Source organism: Ammospiza caudacuta, chromosome Z (genome assembly GCF_027887145.1).
Source record: "Ammospiza caudacuta isolate bAmmCau1 chromosome Z, bAmmCau1.pri, whole genome shotgun sequence".
Lineage (NCBI taxonomy): Eukaryota > Metazoa > Chordata > Aves > Passeriformes > Passerellidae > Ammospiza > Ammospiza caudacuta.
Genome location: NC_080632.1, coordinates 72,484,876 through 72,504,001, shown reverse-complemented (window position 1 = coordinate 72,504,001; position 19,126 = coordinate 72,484,876). Strand labels below are relative to the sequence as shown.

At 53.4% G+C, this 19,126-nt stretch overlaps 1 protein-coding gene across 1 annotated transcript; it reads right to left on the bottom strand.

Annotated features, from left to right (window-relative positions):
• Positions 1–6,800: 6,800 nt before the first annotated feature.
• On the bottom strand, positions 6,801–13,706 carry LOC131571571 (serine/threonine-protein kinase PAK 3-like). Its single transcript, XM_058824342.1, has 13 exons — positions 13,628–13,706; positions 12,649–12,686; positions 12,084–12,210; positions 12,013–12,024; positions 10,979–11,113; positions 10,230–10,293; positions 9,548–9,596; positions 9,126–9,238; positions 8,750–8,867; positions 7,855–7,954; positions 7,387–7,583; positions 7,152–7,289; positions 6,801–6,902 (listed from the first exon to the last, which is right to left on the bottom strand). Exons 1-13 carry the CDS (start codon positions 13,704–13,706, stop codon positions 6,801–6,803), a joined length of 1,272 nt encoding a protein of 423 aa, XP_058680325.1.
• Positions 13,707–19,126: the final 5,420 nt, after the last annotated feature.

Sequence of the window (19,126 nt, the reverse complement as noted above, 5' to 3'; positions counted from 1 at the left end):
ACCATGACTGGAGCTTGCCTGACTTCACGCTTGATATTGCACCAGCCAAAGACCTGGCCCACACTTTTGTAAAATGAGCTGACGTCACGCTTACCCTCGCCCGAGTTCCTCAAATGCCGTGTATTTGCCCGTTGGCCGGCCCGGACACACGATGCTCCCTGAAAGACAAAAGCAGTGCAGGGCGCTCACTCGCACACAGAGACGCCGCTGCCCAGAGCGTCCCAAAGGCAGCCCCACTGCCCGCAGCTCTGGGCCCTTTGCGGTCCCGCGGCTTCCAGCTGCTGAGACCAGCAAGTGGGAGGGCCATCTTCTCCACCTTTCATCAGGAGGCCTTTCCAAGAAGGCCTTGATTTCTTTCAAGAGCAGCATCTCACGCGATAAGCCAAAATGATGAGCCCTTAAGAAGGGGGCCCTAAGAGGTAAGCAAGGGCCTTTGCTGCCTCCGCAGTCACACCCACCATCACTGGCAGGTCCACTGCCAGGGGCACAAAGTGTCTGGGCCGGAGGAGGAGTAAGAACCAGAGCCAGAAAACACCTGGGGCCAGACAGCTCCCTGGGCAATAGTCACTTGCTAGGTGCCAGCCTTCTGCTCAAGCAGAAACAATCTCTGCTTTTGTCTTTGGCCCAGAAGGCAGCCCAGGCAGGGCCAAGCCAGGCCCAGCCGCCCTCACAGGCAGCAGGGACTCCCTGAGCGCTGCCGCGCTTCCTCAGAGCAGTACAACACCTTCTGCAGAGAGGCCTAAGTGCCTCTGAGACTGAGGGCCAGCATCTGGCGCAGCCTACACCCAGACACTCGCACAAGACCCTGCTCTGGCAGACAAGAAATGCACCAGACGGACGTACTCAGTGTCTTCAGGCCCTGCTCCTCCCTTATCACGGGCTGCTGGGCTGCGCTGCTGCAGGAAGTGCCGGCAGCGGGGCTTGAGCTGGCTGCTGCAGGCCATGCTGGTCCGGCGGCACCAGGTTGAATGGCAGAGCCTGTCTTGCGCTGGGACAAGAAAGGATTGCCCGTCAGAAGGGTGGCTGGCACTCATGCCCCCCCCTAAGCGCACAGCAAAAGCAAGGCCTTGGGAAGGTGCTGCCAGCCACGGCCAGGCCTCTCCAGCTGGAGCAGTTCCCATGTCCCCTTCTCAAAGGCACCTTCGGGAGAAGCCCAAAGGCTACTTGGATCCAGCCCCTCCCGACCACCTCCATGCTCCACGTGTTCAGCTTTTCTGCAAGACACTGGCAACAAGGTATCGATGGGGCTGCCAAATCCACAAAGAGATCAGAGCAGGGCCCCAGAGCCTCGCTGCTTTCCTCCTCCTGTCTTTTCCTGGGCCGGAATGAAATCAGCCCGGAGTTGGCAGGCAACAGTCTGCTCAGAAGCCCGCAGCGTGTCCCTTCTCTGATCTGTTTCACGGATTTCCCTTCTCTATGGCAGCCTTTAGAGAGCGGCCCTTGGGAGCCGCCTTCCAGCCCTGCCCAGACCCACCCGCCCTTTTACAATGCAGGGCTGCCGAGGATTCTCCTCTCCAAACTCTGCTCTGACCGGCTGGAAGTGAAGCACAGCCTGAAGCTAATTAGTCCACGGAGACAGCAGGTCCCTTCCAGGGGCCAGTGTCTGCCAGGTACCCTGCAAGGCTGTCAACTGCGTATTTGGGCCGCGCTGTCCGCTGACCACAGGCAGCCTGCACTGACAACGGGCACAAGGGGCTGACTCCTGCACTGAGAGTCACTCAATGCTGCCTCCTGTCTGATCCCAAGAGACACTCTGGCGCCCTCTCAGCATCCCAGCTTCAATGTCAAACTTCAGAACCCATTGGCCAGGGCTCCCCAGCTTGCCTGAAGCCGCACTACGTCACAGCAGGCACACGGCTGCCAGCATCTTCAGCCACGAGCAACAAGGGCTGCTCCAAAACGGGTAGCCTGGCCCTGCGCCAAAGGCAGTGCCAAGCTCAGCTGTCACTTACTGGCTCTGCAAGTTCAGGCTGTGAAGGGACAGCGGCTGAAGGCTTCATCTTCCTTTGCTCCTCTTCATCCTCTTCCTCAATGACAGAGGCAGCCAGAGGAGCTGCTGACCCTGCTGTTGTGCCCTGCAGGCAGACAGAAGTGAGAGAGATGGGCAAAAGCCAGTGCCTTAGGAGCTGCTTTCTATTGAGCTGGGAAAGGACCCAGAAGAAGGGCAAATCATAGACTTTGATACAAGTGGGCCTCTGAGTCACGCAAAGCCGAGGAAGCTGGCTGAACGAGCTGCTACTCCATCTTGCTGTGCATTTGAGCTTCCCTGCTGCCTAGAAGCAGCAAGATGCCTTGGAGCTGTCCCTTTTGCCTTTCATCTCTTGAAAGGCTTTTCACTGGAAAATCAGCAAACAGCCAGTGCTCCCTTTGCTACTGCTGATGCCACCGGGCAGCTGGCCTTTCCTTCAGCCTCCCACGCCGGCACTCCACACTCGGCTGCAACAGGCCAAGCTGGCAGAATTGCTGCACAATTCTCACACGCCAGCAACGTCTCAGCTTCCTTTGCCACTCACCAAAGGACAGGCTTGTCTCCATCCGCGTGTCAGGTGACCTGCAGCCAGCAAGGCAAAAGGAACCAGAGGCCCTTAGAAAAGTGCCTGTGCTGGCCACTCCCACAGCACAAGGCAGTCCCAACACAGAGCATTTCCCTTTCCCAACATGCCTCCAGGAGCAACAGCTCTTTCCCACAGCAAGCAAGAGAACAAGAAGGACGCTAGAGGAGCCTCTGGCTACATTTGGGCCTCTTTTGCCAAGAGAGAAATAGGAAGACGGTGCTGGAAATGCCCGCTGCTCTTCAAAACTTTGAGCTTCTCTTGTGCCTAACAGCTCAAGCTACATTTCCCTGTTCCCTTTCCTGCATTTTCCATATACATTCTTTTAAATTGCACGCCCTAATTCCCATCCCTTGGCTGAAGATGATAGCCCAGCAAAGCTTCCACAAAGGGTCCCTTCCCAGTGGCAGCTCCCTGCTGAAGCAGCCCAGGAACAGCTGCTGGGCTCAGCAGCAAACCCTCCCTGCACTGGAGTTTGTGCTGCATGGCCAAGGGGTAGAATATGGAGCAAAAGGTGCTTTCCTTCACTCCTGGAGAGAACCACTGAGTTGGTAGAAATACTTCTGAGGATCTGCCCTCGGAGTCTGCAATTTGCAGCTTGTCTTGCTTGAAGCAGCAAGCTGAGGAAATGACAGACTCTGCTGCCGCGCACTCTCCCGGGGAGGGAAGGCAACCGCTGCAGGTTGCATGGCAAATAGTCTGCACGCGCTACCCAGTACAGATGCCACCTTTGTAGCTGATGCTGCTGGCAGGACATTGACCAAAGCGGTGGCACCTTCACGGCCATTTTGTTCCCAAAGAAACTGGGCCACTGCTGCGGCATAAAGAGCAGAGCCAAGCAAAAGTCGGGCAATGCCAGCCCCAGGAGAAACCTTTACTTACGAGTCAGCTGGGTCAGGTAGTAGCCAGAATAGACAACAGAAAAGATGGTGCAAACGGCGGCACAGACTTGCCCAATCATTTTGGCAGTGCTGTGCGCGTTTGCACGCTGAGTGCCAGCCAAGGGAAAGCCAAGACTCCTCTCGGGGTGCAGGCCGTCTGCTGAGAGCTCCTTGAGCACAAGGATCCTCCTGCAGGGAGCCAGCGGAAGAGCTGCTCTGGGCGACCAGGCCTGGCGCGCACCGGGACAACGCTGTGCTGACAGCACTGTGACGTGGCACCTCTGGCTTGACCTCACAATGGCAGCGGCTCTGTGGCTTTCTTGTGCCCAGCAAGACAACCTTGTGTACAGCTGACGCAAAAGAAAAGCCTGGGAAATTCTCCTCACTCACAAAGGCAGTGCTCAAGGCATGCCAGGGGAACTCAGAAAATGCGCCAATCCAAGCGGCATCCAAGCAATGCAAGCAAACATGACTCTTGGTCCCAAAAGCTTTGACTGAAAGCAAGTCTGCTTCTTCTAGGTGGCATCCTAGCTGGTTTGGAAAAGCCTAACTTCTTCAGTGACATTTAGATGGCAAACAAAGCAAAGATAATAAATTTCCAGGACTATTGTAGGCTGCAGTTGCTCCTTGAGCACGCGGGTGCATGCTGACCTATGGAGGGGCTTGACAGCTGGCCTGCAAGCAAAGCCGAGTTCATGGAAGAAATAGCAGTTGATGGTTTTTGAGTGTATCCGTAGCAAGGAAGAAGACAAGGCCGTCAGCATGGAAACCCATTAGAAGAGATTCAGGAAAAGTTGCGTATGCTAGACTAGGTGCCGAAGTAGATGTGCATACGTGCCTTATAAATTTCTGTAAAACTTTTGCCACTTGTATTGACGTTAATTGCTTTGCACCAATGGATAGAAGAAGTTATTGTGATGTAGTTAGTGACTTGAGATCACGCTTTGTTAAGAGTGTATAAGCTGGAGAACATGCAGAATAAAACAAACAAACCTTTTTCTTCTTGGACCCTGATCACGTGTGTATGCCACGTCCGGCCTAACGGTGGCGCTTGCCCCATCTCTGGGTCAAGAAACAAGTCTTGTCTGACTGGTAACTTTTCAACAAGCTGAGAAAGAAATTAGTAGCTGGACATGCAGATTTCTGAAGAGAGGAAAGAAAAGTGTTGACAAGAATAAACCTAAGTTTTCAATGCCTGAAGCACTCAAAAATAACATGTTTTGGGATAGTGTACCATATGTTAGACAGAGTTAAAACAAACCACAACTCATTAGTATCTGGACTTCATTGCCCACTCTGCTTAGAGATGTTGCTTGAAGGCACTTGGTGTCAAGGATCCAGTTCCTGTAGATCACTGTCGACGTAGATCAAAATCCTCCCAACAAATCAGTGTCAAAACCAGCAAGAGTGAGACTTTTGTCCTTGGCAGTAGCTTCCAGGTGCTCCTGGAAGTCCCCAGGCCTTGACACAAAGAGGTGTATTCAACGGAGGGAGAGAAGCATCATGCTTAGCTCTAAATGTGACCTTTGCTAGCAGATCACACTAGCAGGCAATAAATTACATTTGTTCTGCACTTCGGCAGAGCCAAGATGGGAATCAAAGTCTAGATCACAGGAGAAGATCTCACGAGCCTCAGCTTTTCCAGAAGAGGAAAAATACAAAGGATAGTAAATTTGCGTTGGGTTTACAGGCTATTTTTGCAGATCGATAGACAAGGGATGAAGCTTAAAAGATGAGAGCAAAGGAAAATCAACAGATATGCTGAAAGTGAGTGAAGAGTAAGGGGACCTCAAATTAACTGAAAAGCTGCACAGAAAGCTTCTCTACTTTGTGCACTTGCCTCAAGTTTTCAATGGCAAAATCTAGGAGTACTTCAAACTTATTTTTATTAATTCTAGAAGAAAGACAATCAAAACGGTGTACTTCTGCTTACAGTATCAAGTAAAGCACAGGAAGCCATTAGAGTAAGAAAAATTGTGTTCAGACGGCTGAGGCAGCCTTAGGGGTAGGAGGAATGGGGAGGCGTGGAAATCAGGCCTGTGGGCAACATTCAAGGAGCATCCAGTCCCTGAGCAGTCCTTCACAGTGGGTATGCCAGCAGATGGAGGCGAAATGGAGCCACAGCTGGGTGGGAAAAGGGCCGGGGTGGGGAGCCGTGCTCAGCAGGGGCTCCTGCATCAAATTGCTCAATGACAGGTGTGCTATGCTGTGTGCATGTTTCCAACACCTGGCAACAGCAGGCTGGCCCAGAGGTGGGAAAAGGCCAAGGAGGCAGCAGAGTGGGAATGGGGCTCTGCAGGAGGCCCTGGTGGTTGCACACCCCTGTAGGGGATGAGGCTGGCCCAGAGGGTCCCTGGGGGTCTGGGGTGAAAAGCGGGGAAAAGAGAAGCAGGGAGGAAATGCCAGATGCTGCCGCTGTGAGAATGCCATTCCATCCCACAGGTGACATAGTGAGAGGAGGGTGGCAACAAAATGGTGATTGCTGCTGATCAGCCTGACATCTGATCAAGACAAGAGGCCCAGAAAGGACTGCACATCTGCCTCCTAGTGCTGTCCTGAATGGCAGCTCATTACCTGGTGTTCATTACCTGTAGGTCTCTCAGCTTCCCACAGGCATGCCACACTTCAGGTAAGCAAAGCTGCTTACCTCACTATGTTCTTTGGGCCTCTGAAAGGGACTGTCCACTTAGCTACAGCCTGGCAAGGAAGGGAGTCTTACAACACTCTGGATATTTTCGACTTTTATTGACACTCGGGCTGAAACAAAGTATCCCCTCGCTGCTTCTTCATCTTCATCATTCTGTCCTGCAGGTGGCCTGCTCAGGCTGACAGCTTGGAGCGCCTGCAGGCTCCAGTTCTGCTGCAGCCCAGCTTTTCCTCTCACTGCTTAATTCTTATTATGACAATTCTTTCATTTCTACTTCAAAGCTTCCCTAAATTAACAACACTCTATCCTAAGCTAAACAATCCTCTACTATCCAAGCTGTCTACGTTCTATAGTCCTTAAAAGTTGATCCCTATAGTTCCTAATTTTTTTCAATTTTCATCTCTTGCAGAAAGAAAAACAACAGAGCTTTAAATTGAACCTAACAACATATCTAACCTAACCTAACCTAACCTAACCTAACCTAACCTAACCTAACCTAACCTAACCTAATCTAATCCAACCTAATGCTAACCTAACCCAACCTAACCTAACAGCTAACCTAACAGCTAACCTAACAGCTAAACTGAGCAAATATCTACACTATCATGTTTCCTAGCTACGGCACAGCTCCTCTTCAACCTCGGGGGATGGCTGAAGCTCTGCCTAAAGATGACACATCCCCTTTTCCCTCCTCTTGGCTGGCGGGGCATCAGGGCCTCCTCAGGCGCAGGTGTCTCCTCTCCAGTCTTCCTGCACTTGCTTGGCTGAGATGATCAGAGCAGCCAGGCTGGAGGCAGGATCACCTGAGGTCACGAAGGGATGCTGCCCAGAGGAAAAAGAACAAAGAAAGGAACTCTTACTTTCCAGGATCACTTGAGCCTGCGGGCTCAAGCAGGATTCCCTGGCTACCAGCAAGACACACAAAGAGCACTGAGGGCAGCATGTCCCCCTGCGCCTTCCTGTCCTGGCAGCTTTCTGTGCCACGTGGCCCACACTCCTCCTCCTCCTCCTCATCCCTTCATGCAGGTGTCCTCAGCTGCCAGGGCTTTTTGCCCCTTTGCTTTTTCTTACCTGTAGGAGCTCCTGGGCAGACCAGCGCCTGTCCTCATCTGCCTGCAGGCAGCAGCGGAGGAAGTCGCGCAGGAGAGCCGAGTGGTGCCTGGGGTTCTGCAGTTTTGGGGGCCCGTTCCTTTCTAGCAGTTCAAAAACCTACAGCACATGGATGCAAGAGGACACTCCACCTGCTCCTTTGCTAGCCACACACAGCTCTCTCCACACAGAGCCCTCTTGCTAAGCTGCACCTTACCCGGAGACGGGCTTCCCGCTGGTAAGGAGCTTCCCCTTCCACCATTTCCAGCCCCATGATCCCCAGGGACCAGATGTCCACTTTGGGGCCGTAGGCTTCTCCTCTCACCACCTCCGGTGCCATCCAGCTGGGAGTGCCGACGCTGGAGCTGCGCTTGCTGTGCTCAGGGCTGAGCTGAGCACAGAGGCCAAAGTCACCTGAGGACAAAAACAAAGCCTGTCAAAGCCAGCTACCACTGGCAAAGCAGCCAAAACCATTGCCCTGACCAGGCCATGCTGAATCTAACTGAAAAAGCAGCTGAGCTCTCCTTCCACGTGCCTGGAGCCAGGCAAATAAGGCATCGGCCGCTTCAAAAACACCCTGACGATTCACGCACTGGCCAAGCCGCGCTTCTGCCCCAGTGGCCGTCACCAAAATGCAAGCGCACGGCATATGCTGGACATGCTGCAGCCCAGCAGGGATACCCACCCAACTTGACGGATCCGTCCGTGCCCACCAGGACGTTGCAACTTTTGATGTCTCTGTGGATGACTTGGCGGGAATGAAGGAAATGCAGTCCTTGCAGGCACTGAGAGAGAAAAAGGAGGGAGGGAAAGTTAACCTGCAGGATCTGATTTCATCCCACCCGCAAGGAAAGAGCTCAAGGGGATTGGCGGCTTTCTCAGGGAATTGTGAGCGAGGGCGAAACATCACGCTGCTGTCACCATGAAGAGCTTGCTGCTTCAACACTCTTGGAAGTTTTTTCTAGATTTCCAAGCAAAGGCATCTGGGCTCCCAAAAGTTCCACCGGCCTTGGGTAGGAAGCGCGCCACCTTTGGCTGGGAGGCGGCACGGCAAAGAATTTTGGGGAAGCCTAGTGGCAGCAGAAGAGGAAGCTGCTGGTGACAGCAGCACCTTCGAGCTGTTCCACAATGCATCGCCATGCAGGCTGCAATGCTAGCCTTTGAAGCTGAGGACAGCTCTTTGCCCTTAGCTTGAAATTCTGCCACCCGCATGCTGCCTTCCAGTGGCAAGCAATGTAGGACAGACAGACAGGCTCCAGGCAAACATTCCCAGGCAAAGCTGAGAAGAGGAAGAAAGAGAAATTGAGCCAGTGAGCGAGCACCAAGGCCAGAGGACAGACAGGATGGAAGAGTGCAAGAACAGAGCCTGAGGAGTGCAAGGGCACTGGCAGGCAGTACACTTCCCATGCTCTTTCTTCTCCTGTGTGGTGTGACAGCAGCAGCAGCAGCAGCAGCAGCAGCAGCAGCAGCAGCAGCAGCAGCAAAAGAAAGGTGAGAGCAAGAAATCTCGGCTCTCCTTAAGCTCCAGCTGACAGGCAGCATCCGGGCAGTCTTGGGCAAGCACAAGTGGGATCCCTCACCTCCCGACAGACAGCGCCTATCTGTCCTTCCTCCAGGTACACTGCCCTCAGCACATCAAACAAGGTGCCGCCGTCCATGAACTCCATGGCCAGCCAGAGCTCCGCATCCACCAGGTAGCTGAAAGCCGAAAACCACGGCATGGAGAAACAGAATGGGCATAGCCTCAGTCACCCCAGGGCCTGAGACAGGTTTTTGCAGCTGCTCTCCAAGCTACGGGTGCCCCAAGAGACTGTTGAACACCAGCTCCACCTCCTCCCACGCTCTGGAGACACGCAGAGAAATCATCCCCAGCTCTGTTCTCTGCCAGCGACCAAAGGGCATCGTCTCTTTGCGCTTGCACCAGCTAAAGCTACATTGACACCAGAATATGCCAACCTGTCTAAGTAGGTAATGATATTGGGACTCCTGTTGTCCCTCATGGCCAGGATTTCATTGGCAGCCAGCTCCTCGGACATCTCCTCCTCGAGTGACATGATCTTGATTGCCACCTGCAATGATATTGGCCACCGGTACCTTGAGAAGACGCACCCCGCTCGAGATCACAAGGAGCACGGAGCGAGTGCTGGTGCAATGAGGCAGCACGCTGGGCCAAAGTGCCTTGTCACTAGACAGCAGAGCTTAGCAGAAGCACCAAAAGCCATCCCAAATGCATTCTGCCCCCTGAGCCTCGACTGTATTTCAGAGGAACAGCCCCTGCTGCAGACATGGAGCTGCCACCCAAACCTCCAAGCACAGCTCACAGCAGCGGGCAAAGCGCTCCAAAGCTGCAAAATGGCGTGGGGCTCTTGGCACTTTACCTGTTGTCCGCTGCTGGTGTCAAGGGCTTTATAAACAGCTCCAAACCCTCTAGAAAGACCAAAGCAGCAGAAAGAGACCTTTATCCCTCTGGCAGTGAAAGCAAGCCCAGGCAGCAGATCTCCCCAGGCTGCCTGGACGCCTTCCTTAGAAAAAATGCCTGGCTGCAGCATCTCTTCGGCCAACAGCATGTTAGCCCGTGAGCCCTCTGCCATGCGGGGCAGGCTGTCCAAGGGAACACTAAGGTGCAGCATGAAGACCAAGGGCCGCTGGAAATCTCCAAGGCGCACACCCTGCCAGGTCATTTCAGAACCTAAGGGGAACTCTCTCCTTGTGCGGGTGTGCATGCATGTGTGTGTCAAAAAAGGGAGAACAATTTGAGTCAGAAGACTGTCCTTGACAATCTGACCTTTCTTGGATGGCAAGGTGCTCTTTCAGGCCACAAAGCTGCAGGGCCAGGGCTTCTCCCAGCTCCTGCTCCTCACTGCTGCAAGCAAGACACTGCCAGCATCAACTTGTCTTTGATGAGGCCTTTGCATTGCTCTGACCGAGCAGTCCAGGCAGGCGACACGAGGTCAAGCCGGAGCCTGACCATGACTGGAGCTTGCCTGACTTCACGCTTGATATTGCACCAGCCAAAGACCTGGCCCACACTTTTGTAAAATGAGCTGACGTCACGCTTACCCTCGCCCGAGTTCCTCAAATGCCGTGTATTTGCCCGTTGGCCGGCCCGGACTCACGATGCTCCCTGAAAGACAAAAGCAGTGCAGGGCGCTCACTCGCACACAGAGACGCCGCTGCCCAGAGCGTCCCAAAGGCAGCCCCACTGCCCGCAGCTCTGGGCCCTTTGCGGTCCCGCGGCTTCCAGCTGCTGAGACCAGCAAGTGGGAGGGCCATCTTCTCCACCTTTCATCAGGTGGCCTTTCCAAGAAGGCCTTGATTTCTTTCAAGAGCAGCATCTCACGCGATAAGCCAAAATGATGAGCCCTTAAGAAGGGGGCCCTAAGAGGTAAGCAAGGGCCTTTGCTGCCTCCGCAGTCACACCCACCATCACTGGCAGGTCCACTGCCAGGGGCACAAAGTGTCTGGGCCGGAGGAGGAGTAAGAACCAGAGCCAGAAAACACCTGGGGCCAGACAGCTCCCTGGGCAATAGTCACTTGCTACGTGCCAGCCTTCTGCTCAAGCAGAAACAATCTCTGCTTTTGTCTTTGGCCCAGAAGGCAGCCCAGGCAGGGCCAAGCCAGGCCCAGCCGCCCTCACAGGCAGCAGGGACTCCCTGAGCGCTGCCGCGCTTCCTCAGAGCAGTACAACACCTTCTGCAGAGAGGCCTAAGTGCCTCTGAGACTGAGGGCCAGCATCTGGCGCAGCCTACACCCAGACACTCGCACAAGACCCTGCTCTGGCAGACAAGAAATGCACCAGACGGACGTACTCAGTGTCTTCAGGCCCTGCTCCTCCCTCATCTCGGGCTGCTGGGCTGCGCTGCTGCAGGAAGTGCCGGCAGCGGGGCTTGAGCTGGCTGCTGCAGGCCATGCTGGTCCGGCGGCACCAGGTTGAATGGCAGAGCCTGTCTTGCGCTGGGACAAGAAAGGATTGCCCGTCAGAAGGGTGGCTGGCACTCATGCCCCCCCCTAAGCGCACAGCAAAAGCAAGGCCTTGGGAAGGTGCTGCCAGCCACGGCCAGGCCTCTCCAGCTGGAGCAGTTCCCATGTCCCCTTCTCAAAGGCACCTTCGGGAGAAGCCCAAAGGCTACTTGGATCCAGCCCCTCCCGACCACCTCCATGCTCCACGTGTTCAGCTTTTCTGCAAGACACTGGCAACAAGGTATCGATGGGGCTGCCAAATCCACAAAGAGATCAGAGCAGGGCCCCAGAGCCTCGCTGCTTTCCTCCTCCTGTCTTTTCCTGGGCCGGAATGAAATCAGCCCGGAGTTGGCAGGCAACAGTCTGCTCAGAAGCCCGCAGCGTGTCCCTTCTCTGATCTGTTTCACGGATTTCCCTTCTCTATGGCAGCCTTTAGAGAGCGGCCCTTGGGAGCCGCCTTCCAGCCCTGCCCAGACCCACCCGCCCTTTTACAATGCAGGGCTGCCGAGGATTCTCCTCTCCAAACTCTGCTCTGACCGGCTGGAAGTGAAGCACAGCCTGAAGCTAATTAGTCCACGGAGACAGCAGGTCCCTTCCAGGGGCCAGTGTCTGCCAGGTACCCTGCAAGGCTGTCAACTGCGTATTTGGGCCGCGCTGTCCGCTGACCACAGGCAGCCTGCACTGACAACGGGCACAAGGGGCTGACTCCTGCACTGAGAGTCACTCAATGCTGCCTCCTGTCTGATCCCAAGAGACACTCTGGCGCCCTCTCAGCATCCCAGCTTCAATGTCAAACTTCAGAACCCATTGGCCAGGGCTCCCCAGCTTGCCTGAAGCCGCACTATGTCACAGCAGGCACACGGCTGCTAGCATCTTCAGCCACGAGCAACAAGGGCTGCTCCAAAACGGGTAGCCTGGCCGTGCGCCAAAGGCAGTGCCAAGCTCAGCTGTCACTTACTGGCTCTGCAAGTTCAGGCTGTGAAGGGACAGCGGCTGAAGGCTTCATCTTCCTTTGCTCCTCTTCATCCTCTTCCTCAATGACAGAGGCAGCCAGAGGAGCTGCTGACCCTGCTGTTGTGCCCTGCAGGCAGACAGAAGTGAGAGAGATGGGCAAAAGCCAGTGCCTTAGGAGCTGCTTTCTATTGAGCTGGGAAAGCACCCAGAAGAAGGGCAAATCATAGACTTTGATACAAGTGGGCCTCTGAGTCACGCAAAGCCGAGGAAGCTGGCTGAACGAGCTGCTACTCCATCTTGCTGTGCATTTGAGCTTCCCTGCTGCCTAGAAGCAACAAGATGCCTTGGAGCTGTCCCTTTTGCCTTTCATCTCTTGAAAGGCTTTTCACTGGAAAATCAGCAAACAGCCAGTGCTCCCTTTGCTACTGCTGATGCCACCGGGCAGCTGGCCTTTCCTTCAGCCTCCCACGCCGGCACTCCACACTCGGCTGCAACAGGCCAAGCTGGCAGAATTGCTGCACAATTCTCACACGCCAGCAACGTCTCAGCTTCCTTTGCCACTCACCAAAGGACAGGCTTGTCTCCATCCGCGTGTCAGGTGACCTGCAGCCAGCAAGGCAAAAGGAACCAGAGGCCCTTAGAAAAGTGCCTGTGCTGGCCACTCCCACAGCACAAGGCAGTCCCAACACAGAGCATTTCCCTTTCCCAACATGCCTCCAGGGGCAACAGCTCTGTCCCACAACAAACAAGAGAACAAGAAGGACACTAGAGGAGCCTCTGGCTACATTTGGGCCTCTTTTGCCAAGAGAGAAATAGGAAGACGGTGCTGGAAATGCCCGCTGCTCTTCAAAACTTTGAGCTTCTCTTGTGCCTAACAGCTCAAGCTACATTTCCCGCTTCCCTTTCCTGCATTTTCCATATACATTCTTTTAAATTGCATGCCCTAATTCCCATCCCTTGGCTGAAGATGATAGCCCAGCAAAGCTTCCACAAAGGGTCCCTTCCCTGTGGCAGCACCCTGCTGAAGCAGCCCAGGAACAGCTGCTGGGCTCAGCAGCAAACCCTCCCTGCACTGGAGTTTGTGCTGCATGGCCAAGGCAATCGCAGTCTTGGCACAGCATCAAAGGCTCAAGTCATGCAGCCAAGGCCTCTAAGGGGTAGAATATGGAGCAAAAGGTGCTTTCCTTCACTCCTGGAGAGAACCACTGAGCTGGTAGAAATACTTGTGAGGATCTGCCCTCAGAGTCTGCAATTTGCAGCTTGTCTTGCTTGAAGCAGCAAGCTGAGGAAATGACAGACTCCGCTGCCGCGCACTCTCCCGGGGAGGGAAGGCAACCGCTGCAGGTTGCATGGCAAATAGTCTGCACGCGCTACCCAGTACAGATGCCCCCTTTGTAGCTGATGCTGCTGGCAGGACATTGACCAAAGCGGTGGCACCTTCACGGCCATTTTGTTCCCAAAGAAACTGGGCCACTGCTGCGGCATAAAGAGCAGAGCCAAGCAAAAGTCGGGCAATGCCAGCCCCAGGAGAAACCTTTACTTACGAGTCAGCTGGGTCAGGTAGTAGCCAGAATAGACAACAGAAAAGATGGTGCAAACGGCGGCACAGACTTGCCCAATCATTTTGGCAGTGCTGTGCGCGTTTGCACGCTGAGTGCCAGCCAAGGGAAAGCCAAGACTCCTCTCGGGGTGCAGGCCGTCTGCTGAGAGCTCCTTGAGCACAAGGATCCTCCTGCAGGGAGCCAGCGGAAGAGCTGCTCTGGACGACCAGGCCTGGCGCGCACCGGGACAACGCTGTGCTGACAGCACTGTGACGTGGCACCTCTGGCTTGACCTCACAATGGCAGCTGCTCTGTGGCTTTCTTGTGCCCAGCAAGACAACCTTGTGTACAGCTGATGCAAAAGAAAAGCCTGGGAAATTCTCCTCACTCACAAAGGCAGTGCTCAAGGCATGCCAGGGGAACTCAGAAAATGCGCCAATCCAAGCGGCATCCAAGCAATGCAAGCAAACATGACTCTTGGTCCCAAAAGCTTTGACTGAAAGCAAGTCTGCTTCTTCTAGGTGGCATCCTAGCTGGTTTGGAAAAGCCTAACTTCTTCAGTGACATTTAGATGGCAAACGAAGCAAAGATAATAAATTTCCAGGACTATTGTAGGCTGCAGTTGCTCCTGGAGCACGCGGGTGCATGCTGACCTATGGAGGGGCTTGACAGCTGGCCTGCAAGCAAAGCCGAGTTCATGGAAGAAATAGCAGTTGATGGTTTTTGAGTGTATCCAAAGCAAGGAAGAAGACAAGGCCATCAGCATGGAAACCCACTAGAAGAGATTCAGGAAAAGTTGCGTATGCTAGACTAGGTGCCGAAGTAGATGTGCATACGTGCCTTATAAATTTCTGTAAAACTTTTGCCAGTTGTATTGACGTTAATTGCTTTGCACCAATGGATAGAAGAAGTTATTGTGATGTAGTTAGTGACTTGAGATCACGCTTTGTTAAGAGTGTATAAGCTGGAGAACATGCAGAATAAAACAAACAAACCTTTTTCTTCTTGGACCCTGATCACGTGTGTATGCCACGTCCGGCCTAACGGTGACGCTTGCCCCATCTCTGGGTCAAGAAACAAGTCTTGTCTGACTGGTAACTTTTCAACAAGCTGAGAAAGAAATTAGTAGCTGGACATGCAGATTTCTGAAGAGAGGAAAGAAAAGTGTTGACAAGAATAAACCTAAGTTTTCAATGCCTGAAGCACTCAAAAATAACACGTTTTGGGATAGTGTACCATATGTTAGACAGAGTTAAAGCAAACCACAACTCATTAGTATCTGGACTTCATTGCCCACTCTGCTTAGAGATGTTGCTTGAAGGCACTTGGTGTCAAGGATCCAGTTCCTGTAGATCACTGTCGACGTAGATCAAAATCCTCCCAACAAATCAGTGTCAAAACCAGCAAGAGTGAGACTTTTGTCCTTGGCAGTAGCTTCCAGGTGCTCCTGGAAGTCCCCAGGCCTTGACACAAAGATGTGTATTCAACGGAGGGAGAGAAGCATCATGCTTAGCTCTAAATGTGACCTTTGCTAGCAGATCACACTAGCAGGCAATAAATTACATTTGTTCTGCACTTCGGCAGAGCCAAGATGGGAATCAAAGTCTAGATCACAGGAGAAGATCTCACGAGCCTCAGCTTTTCCAGAAGAGGAAAAATACAAAGGATAGTAAATTTGCGTTGGGTTTACAGGCTATTTTTGCAGATCGATAGACAAGGGATGAAGCTTAAAAGATGAGAGCAAAGGAAAATCAACAGATATGTTGAAAGTGAGTGAAGAGTAAGGGGACCTCAAATTAACTGAAAAGCTGCACAGAAAGCTTTTGTGCACTTGCCTCAAGTTTTCAATGGCAAAATCTAGGAGTACTTCAAACTTATTTTTATTAATTCTAGAAGAAAGACAATCAAAACGGTGTACTTCTGCTTACAGTATCAAGTAAAGCACAGGAAGCCATTAGAGTAAGAAAAATTGTGTTCAGACGGCTGAGGCAGCCTTAGGGGTAGGAGGAATGGGGAGGCGTGGAAATCAGGCCTGTGGGCAACATTCAAGGAGCATCCAGTCCCTGAGCAGTCCCTCACAGTGGGTATGCCAGCAGATGGAGGTGAAATGGAGCCACAGCTGGGTGGTAAAAGGGCCGGGGTGGGGAGCCGTGCTCAGCAGGGGCTCCTGCATCAAATTGCTCAATGACAGGTGTGCTATGCTGTGTGCATGTTTCCAACACCTGGCAACAGCAGGCTGGCCCAGAGGTGGGAAAAGGCCAAGGAGGCAGCAGAGTGGGAATGGGGCTCTGCAGGAGGCCCTGGTGGTTGCACACCCCTGTAGGGGATGAGGCTGGCCCAGAGGGTCCCTGGGGGTCTGGGGTGAAAAGCGGGGAAAAGAGAAGCAGGGAGGAAATGCCAGATGCTGCCGCTGTGAGAATGCCATTCCATCCCACAGGTGACATAGTGAGAGGAGGGTGGCAACAAAATGGTGATTGCTGCTGATCAGCCTGACATCTGATCAAGACAAGAGGCCCAGAAAGGACTGCACATCTGCCTCCTAGTGCTGTCCTGAATGGCAGCTCATTACCTGGTGTTCATTACCTGTAGGTCTCTCAGCTTCCCACAGGCATGCCACACTTCAGGTAAGCAAAGCTGCTTACCTCACTATGTTCTTTGGGCCTCTGAAAGGGACTGTCCACTTAGCTACAGCCTGGCAAGGAAGGGAGTCTTACAACACTCTGGATATTTTCGACTTTTATTGACACTCGGGCTGAAACAAAGTATCCCCTCGCTGCTTCTTCATCTTCATCATTCTGTCCTGCAGGTGGCCTGCTCAGGCTGACAGCTTGGAGCGCCTGCAGGCTCCAGTTCTGCTGCAGCCCAGCTTTTCCTCTCACTGCTTAATTCTTATTATGACAATTCTTTCATTTCTACTTCAAAGCTTCCCTAAATTAACAACACTCTATCCTAAGCTAAACAATCCTCTACTATCCAAGCTGTCTACGTTCTATAGTCCTTAAAAGTTGATCCCTATAGTTCCTAATTTTTTTCAATTTTCATCTCTTGCAGAAAGAAAAACAACAGAGCTTTAAATTGAACCTAACAACATATCTAACCTAACCTAACCTAACCTAACCTAACCTAACCTAACCTAACCTAACCTAATCTAATCCAACCTAATGCTAACCTAACCCAACCTAACCTAACAGCTAACCTAACAGCTAACCTAACAGCTAAACTGAGCAAATATCTACACTATCATGTTTCCTAGCTACGGCACAGCTCCTCTTCAACCTCGGGGGATGGCTGAAGCTCTGCCTAAAGATGACACATCCCCTTTTCCCTCCTCTTGGCTGGCGGGGCATCAGGGCCTCCTCAGGCGCAGGTGTCTCCTCTCCAGTCTTCCTGCACTTGCTTGGCTGAGATGATCAGAGCAGCCAGGCTGGAGGCAGGATCGCCTGAGGTCACGAAGGGATGCTGCCCAGAGGAAAAAGAACAAAGAAAGGAACTCTTACTTTCCAGGATCACTTGAGCCTGCGGGCTCAAGCAGGATTCCCTGGCTACCAGCAAGACACACAAAGAGCACTGAGGGCAGCATGTCCCCCTGCGCCTTCCTGTCCTGGCAGCTTTCTGTGCCACGTGGCCCACACTCCTCCTCCTCCTCATCCCTTCATGCAGGTGTCCTCAGCTGCCAGGGCTTTTTGCCCCTTTGCTTTTTCTTACCTGTAGGAGCTCCTGGGCAGACCAGCGCCTGTCCTCATCTGCCTGCAGGCAGCAGCGGAGGAAGTCGCGCAGGAGAGCCGAGTGGTGCCTGGGGTTCTGCAGTTTTGGGGGCCCGTTCCTTTCTAGCAGTTCAAAAACCTACAGCACATGGATGCAAGAGGACACTCCACCTGCTCCTTTGCTAGCCACACACAGCTCTCTCCACACAGAGCCCTCTTGCTAAGCTGCACCTTACCCGGAGACGGGCTTCCCGCTGGTAAGGAGCTTCCCCTTCCACCATTTCCAGCCCCATGATCCCCAGGGACCAGATGTCCACTTTGGGGCCGTAGGCTTCTCCTCTCACCACCTCCGGTGCCATCCAGCTGGGAGTGCCGACGCTGGAGCTGCGCTTGCTGTGCTCAGGGCTGAGCTGAGCACAGAGGCCAAAGTCACCTGAGGACAAAAACAAAGCCTGTCAAAGCCAGCTACCACTGGCAAAGCAGCCAAAACCATTGCCCTGACCAGGCCATGCTGAATCTAACTGAAAAAGCAGCTGAGCTCTCCTTCCACGTGCCTGGAGCCAGGCAAATAAGGCATCGGCCGCTTCAAAAACACCCTGACGATTCACGCACTGGCCAAGCCGCCCTTCTGCCCCAGTGGCCGTCACCAAAATGCAAGCACACGGCATATGCTGGACATGCTGCAGCCCAGCAGGGATACCCACCCAACTTGACGGATCCGTCCGTGCCCACCAGGACGTTGCAACTTTTGATGTCTCTGTGGATGACTTGGCGGGAATGAAGGAAATGCAGTCCTTGCAGGCACTGAGAGAGAAAAAGGAGGGAGGGAAAGTTAACCTGCAGGATCTGATTTCATCCCACCCGCAAGGAAAGAGCTCAAGGGGATTGGCGGCTTTCTCAGGGAATTGTGAGCGAGGGCGAAACATCACGCTGCTGTCACCATGAAGAGCTTGCTGCTTCAACACTCTTGGAAGTTTTTTCTAGATTTCCAAGCAAAGGCATCTGGGCTCCCAAAAGTTCCACCGGCCTTGGGTAGGAAGCGCGCCACCTTTGGCTGGGAGGCGGCACGGCAAAGAATTTTGGGGAAGCCTAGTGGCAGCAGAAGAGGAAGCTGCTGGTGACAGCAGCACCTTCGAGCTGTTCCACAATGCATCGCCATGCAGGCTGCAATGCTAGCCTTTGAAGCTGAGGACAGCTCTTTGCCCTTAGCTTGAAATTCTGCCACCCGCATGCTGCCTTCCAGTGGCAAGCAATGTAGGACAGACAGACAGGCTCCAGGCAAACATTCCCAGGCAAAGCTGAGAAGAGGAAGAAAGAGAAATTGAGCCAGTGAGCGAGCACCAAGGCCAGAGGACAGACAGGATGGAAGAGTGCAAGAACAGAGCCTGAGGAGTGCAAGGGCACTGGCAGGCAGTACACTTCCCATGCTCTTTCTTCTCCTGTGTGGTGTGACAGCAGCAGCAGCAGCAGCAGCAGCAGCAGCAGCAGCAGCAGCAGCAAAAGAAAGGTGAGAGCAAGAAATCTCGGCTCTCCTTAAGCTCCAGCTGACAGGCAGCATCCGGGCAGTCTTGGGCAAGCACAAGCGGGATCCCTCACCTCCCGACAGACAGCGCCTATCTGTCCTTCCTCCAGGTACACTGCCCTCAGCACATCAAACAAGGTGCCGCCGTCCATGAACTCCATGGCCAGCCAGAGCTCCGCATCCACCAGGTAGCTGAAAGAAGAAAACCACGGCATGGAGAAACAGAATGGGCATAGCCTCAGTCACCCCAGGGCCTGAGACAGGTTTTTGCAGCTG

Coding starts and splice junctions, on each gene's coding strand:
- LOC131571571 (XM_058824342.1), bottom strand. CDS start 13,706: ATGATTGGGCAAGTCTGTGCCGCCGTTTGCACCATCTTTTCTGTTGTC. Junction 7,955..8,749: donor TAGGCGCTGTCTGTCGGGAG/GTGAGGGATCCC, acceptor TTTCTCTCTCAG/TGCCTGCAAGGACTGCATTT. Junction 7,584..7,854: donor GGACGGATCCGTCAAGTTGG/GTGGGTATCCCT, acceptor TTTTGTCCTCAG/GTGACTTTGGCCTCTGTGCT.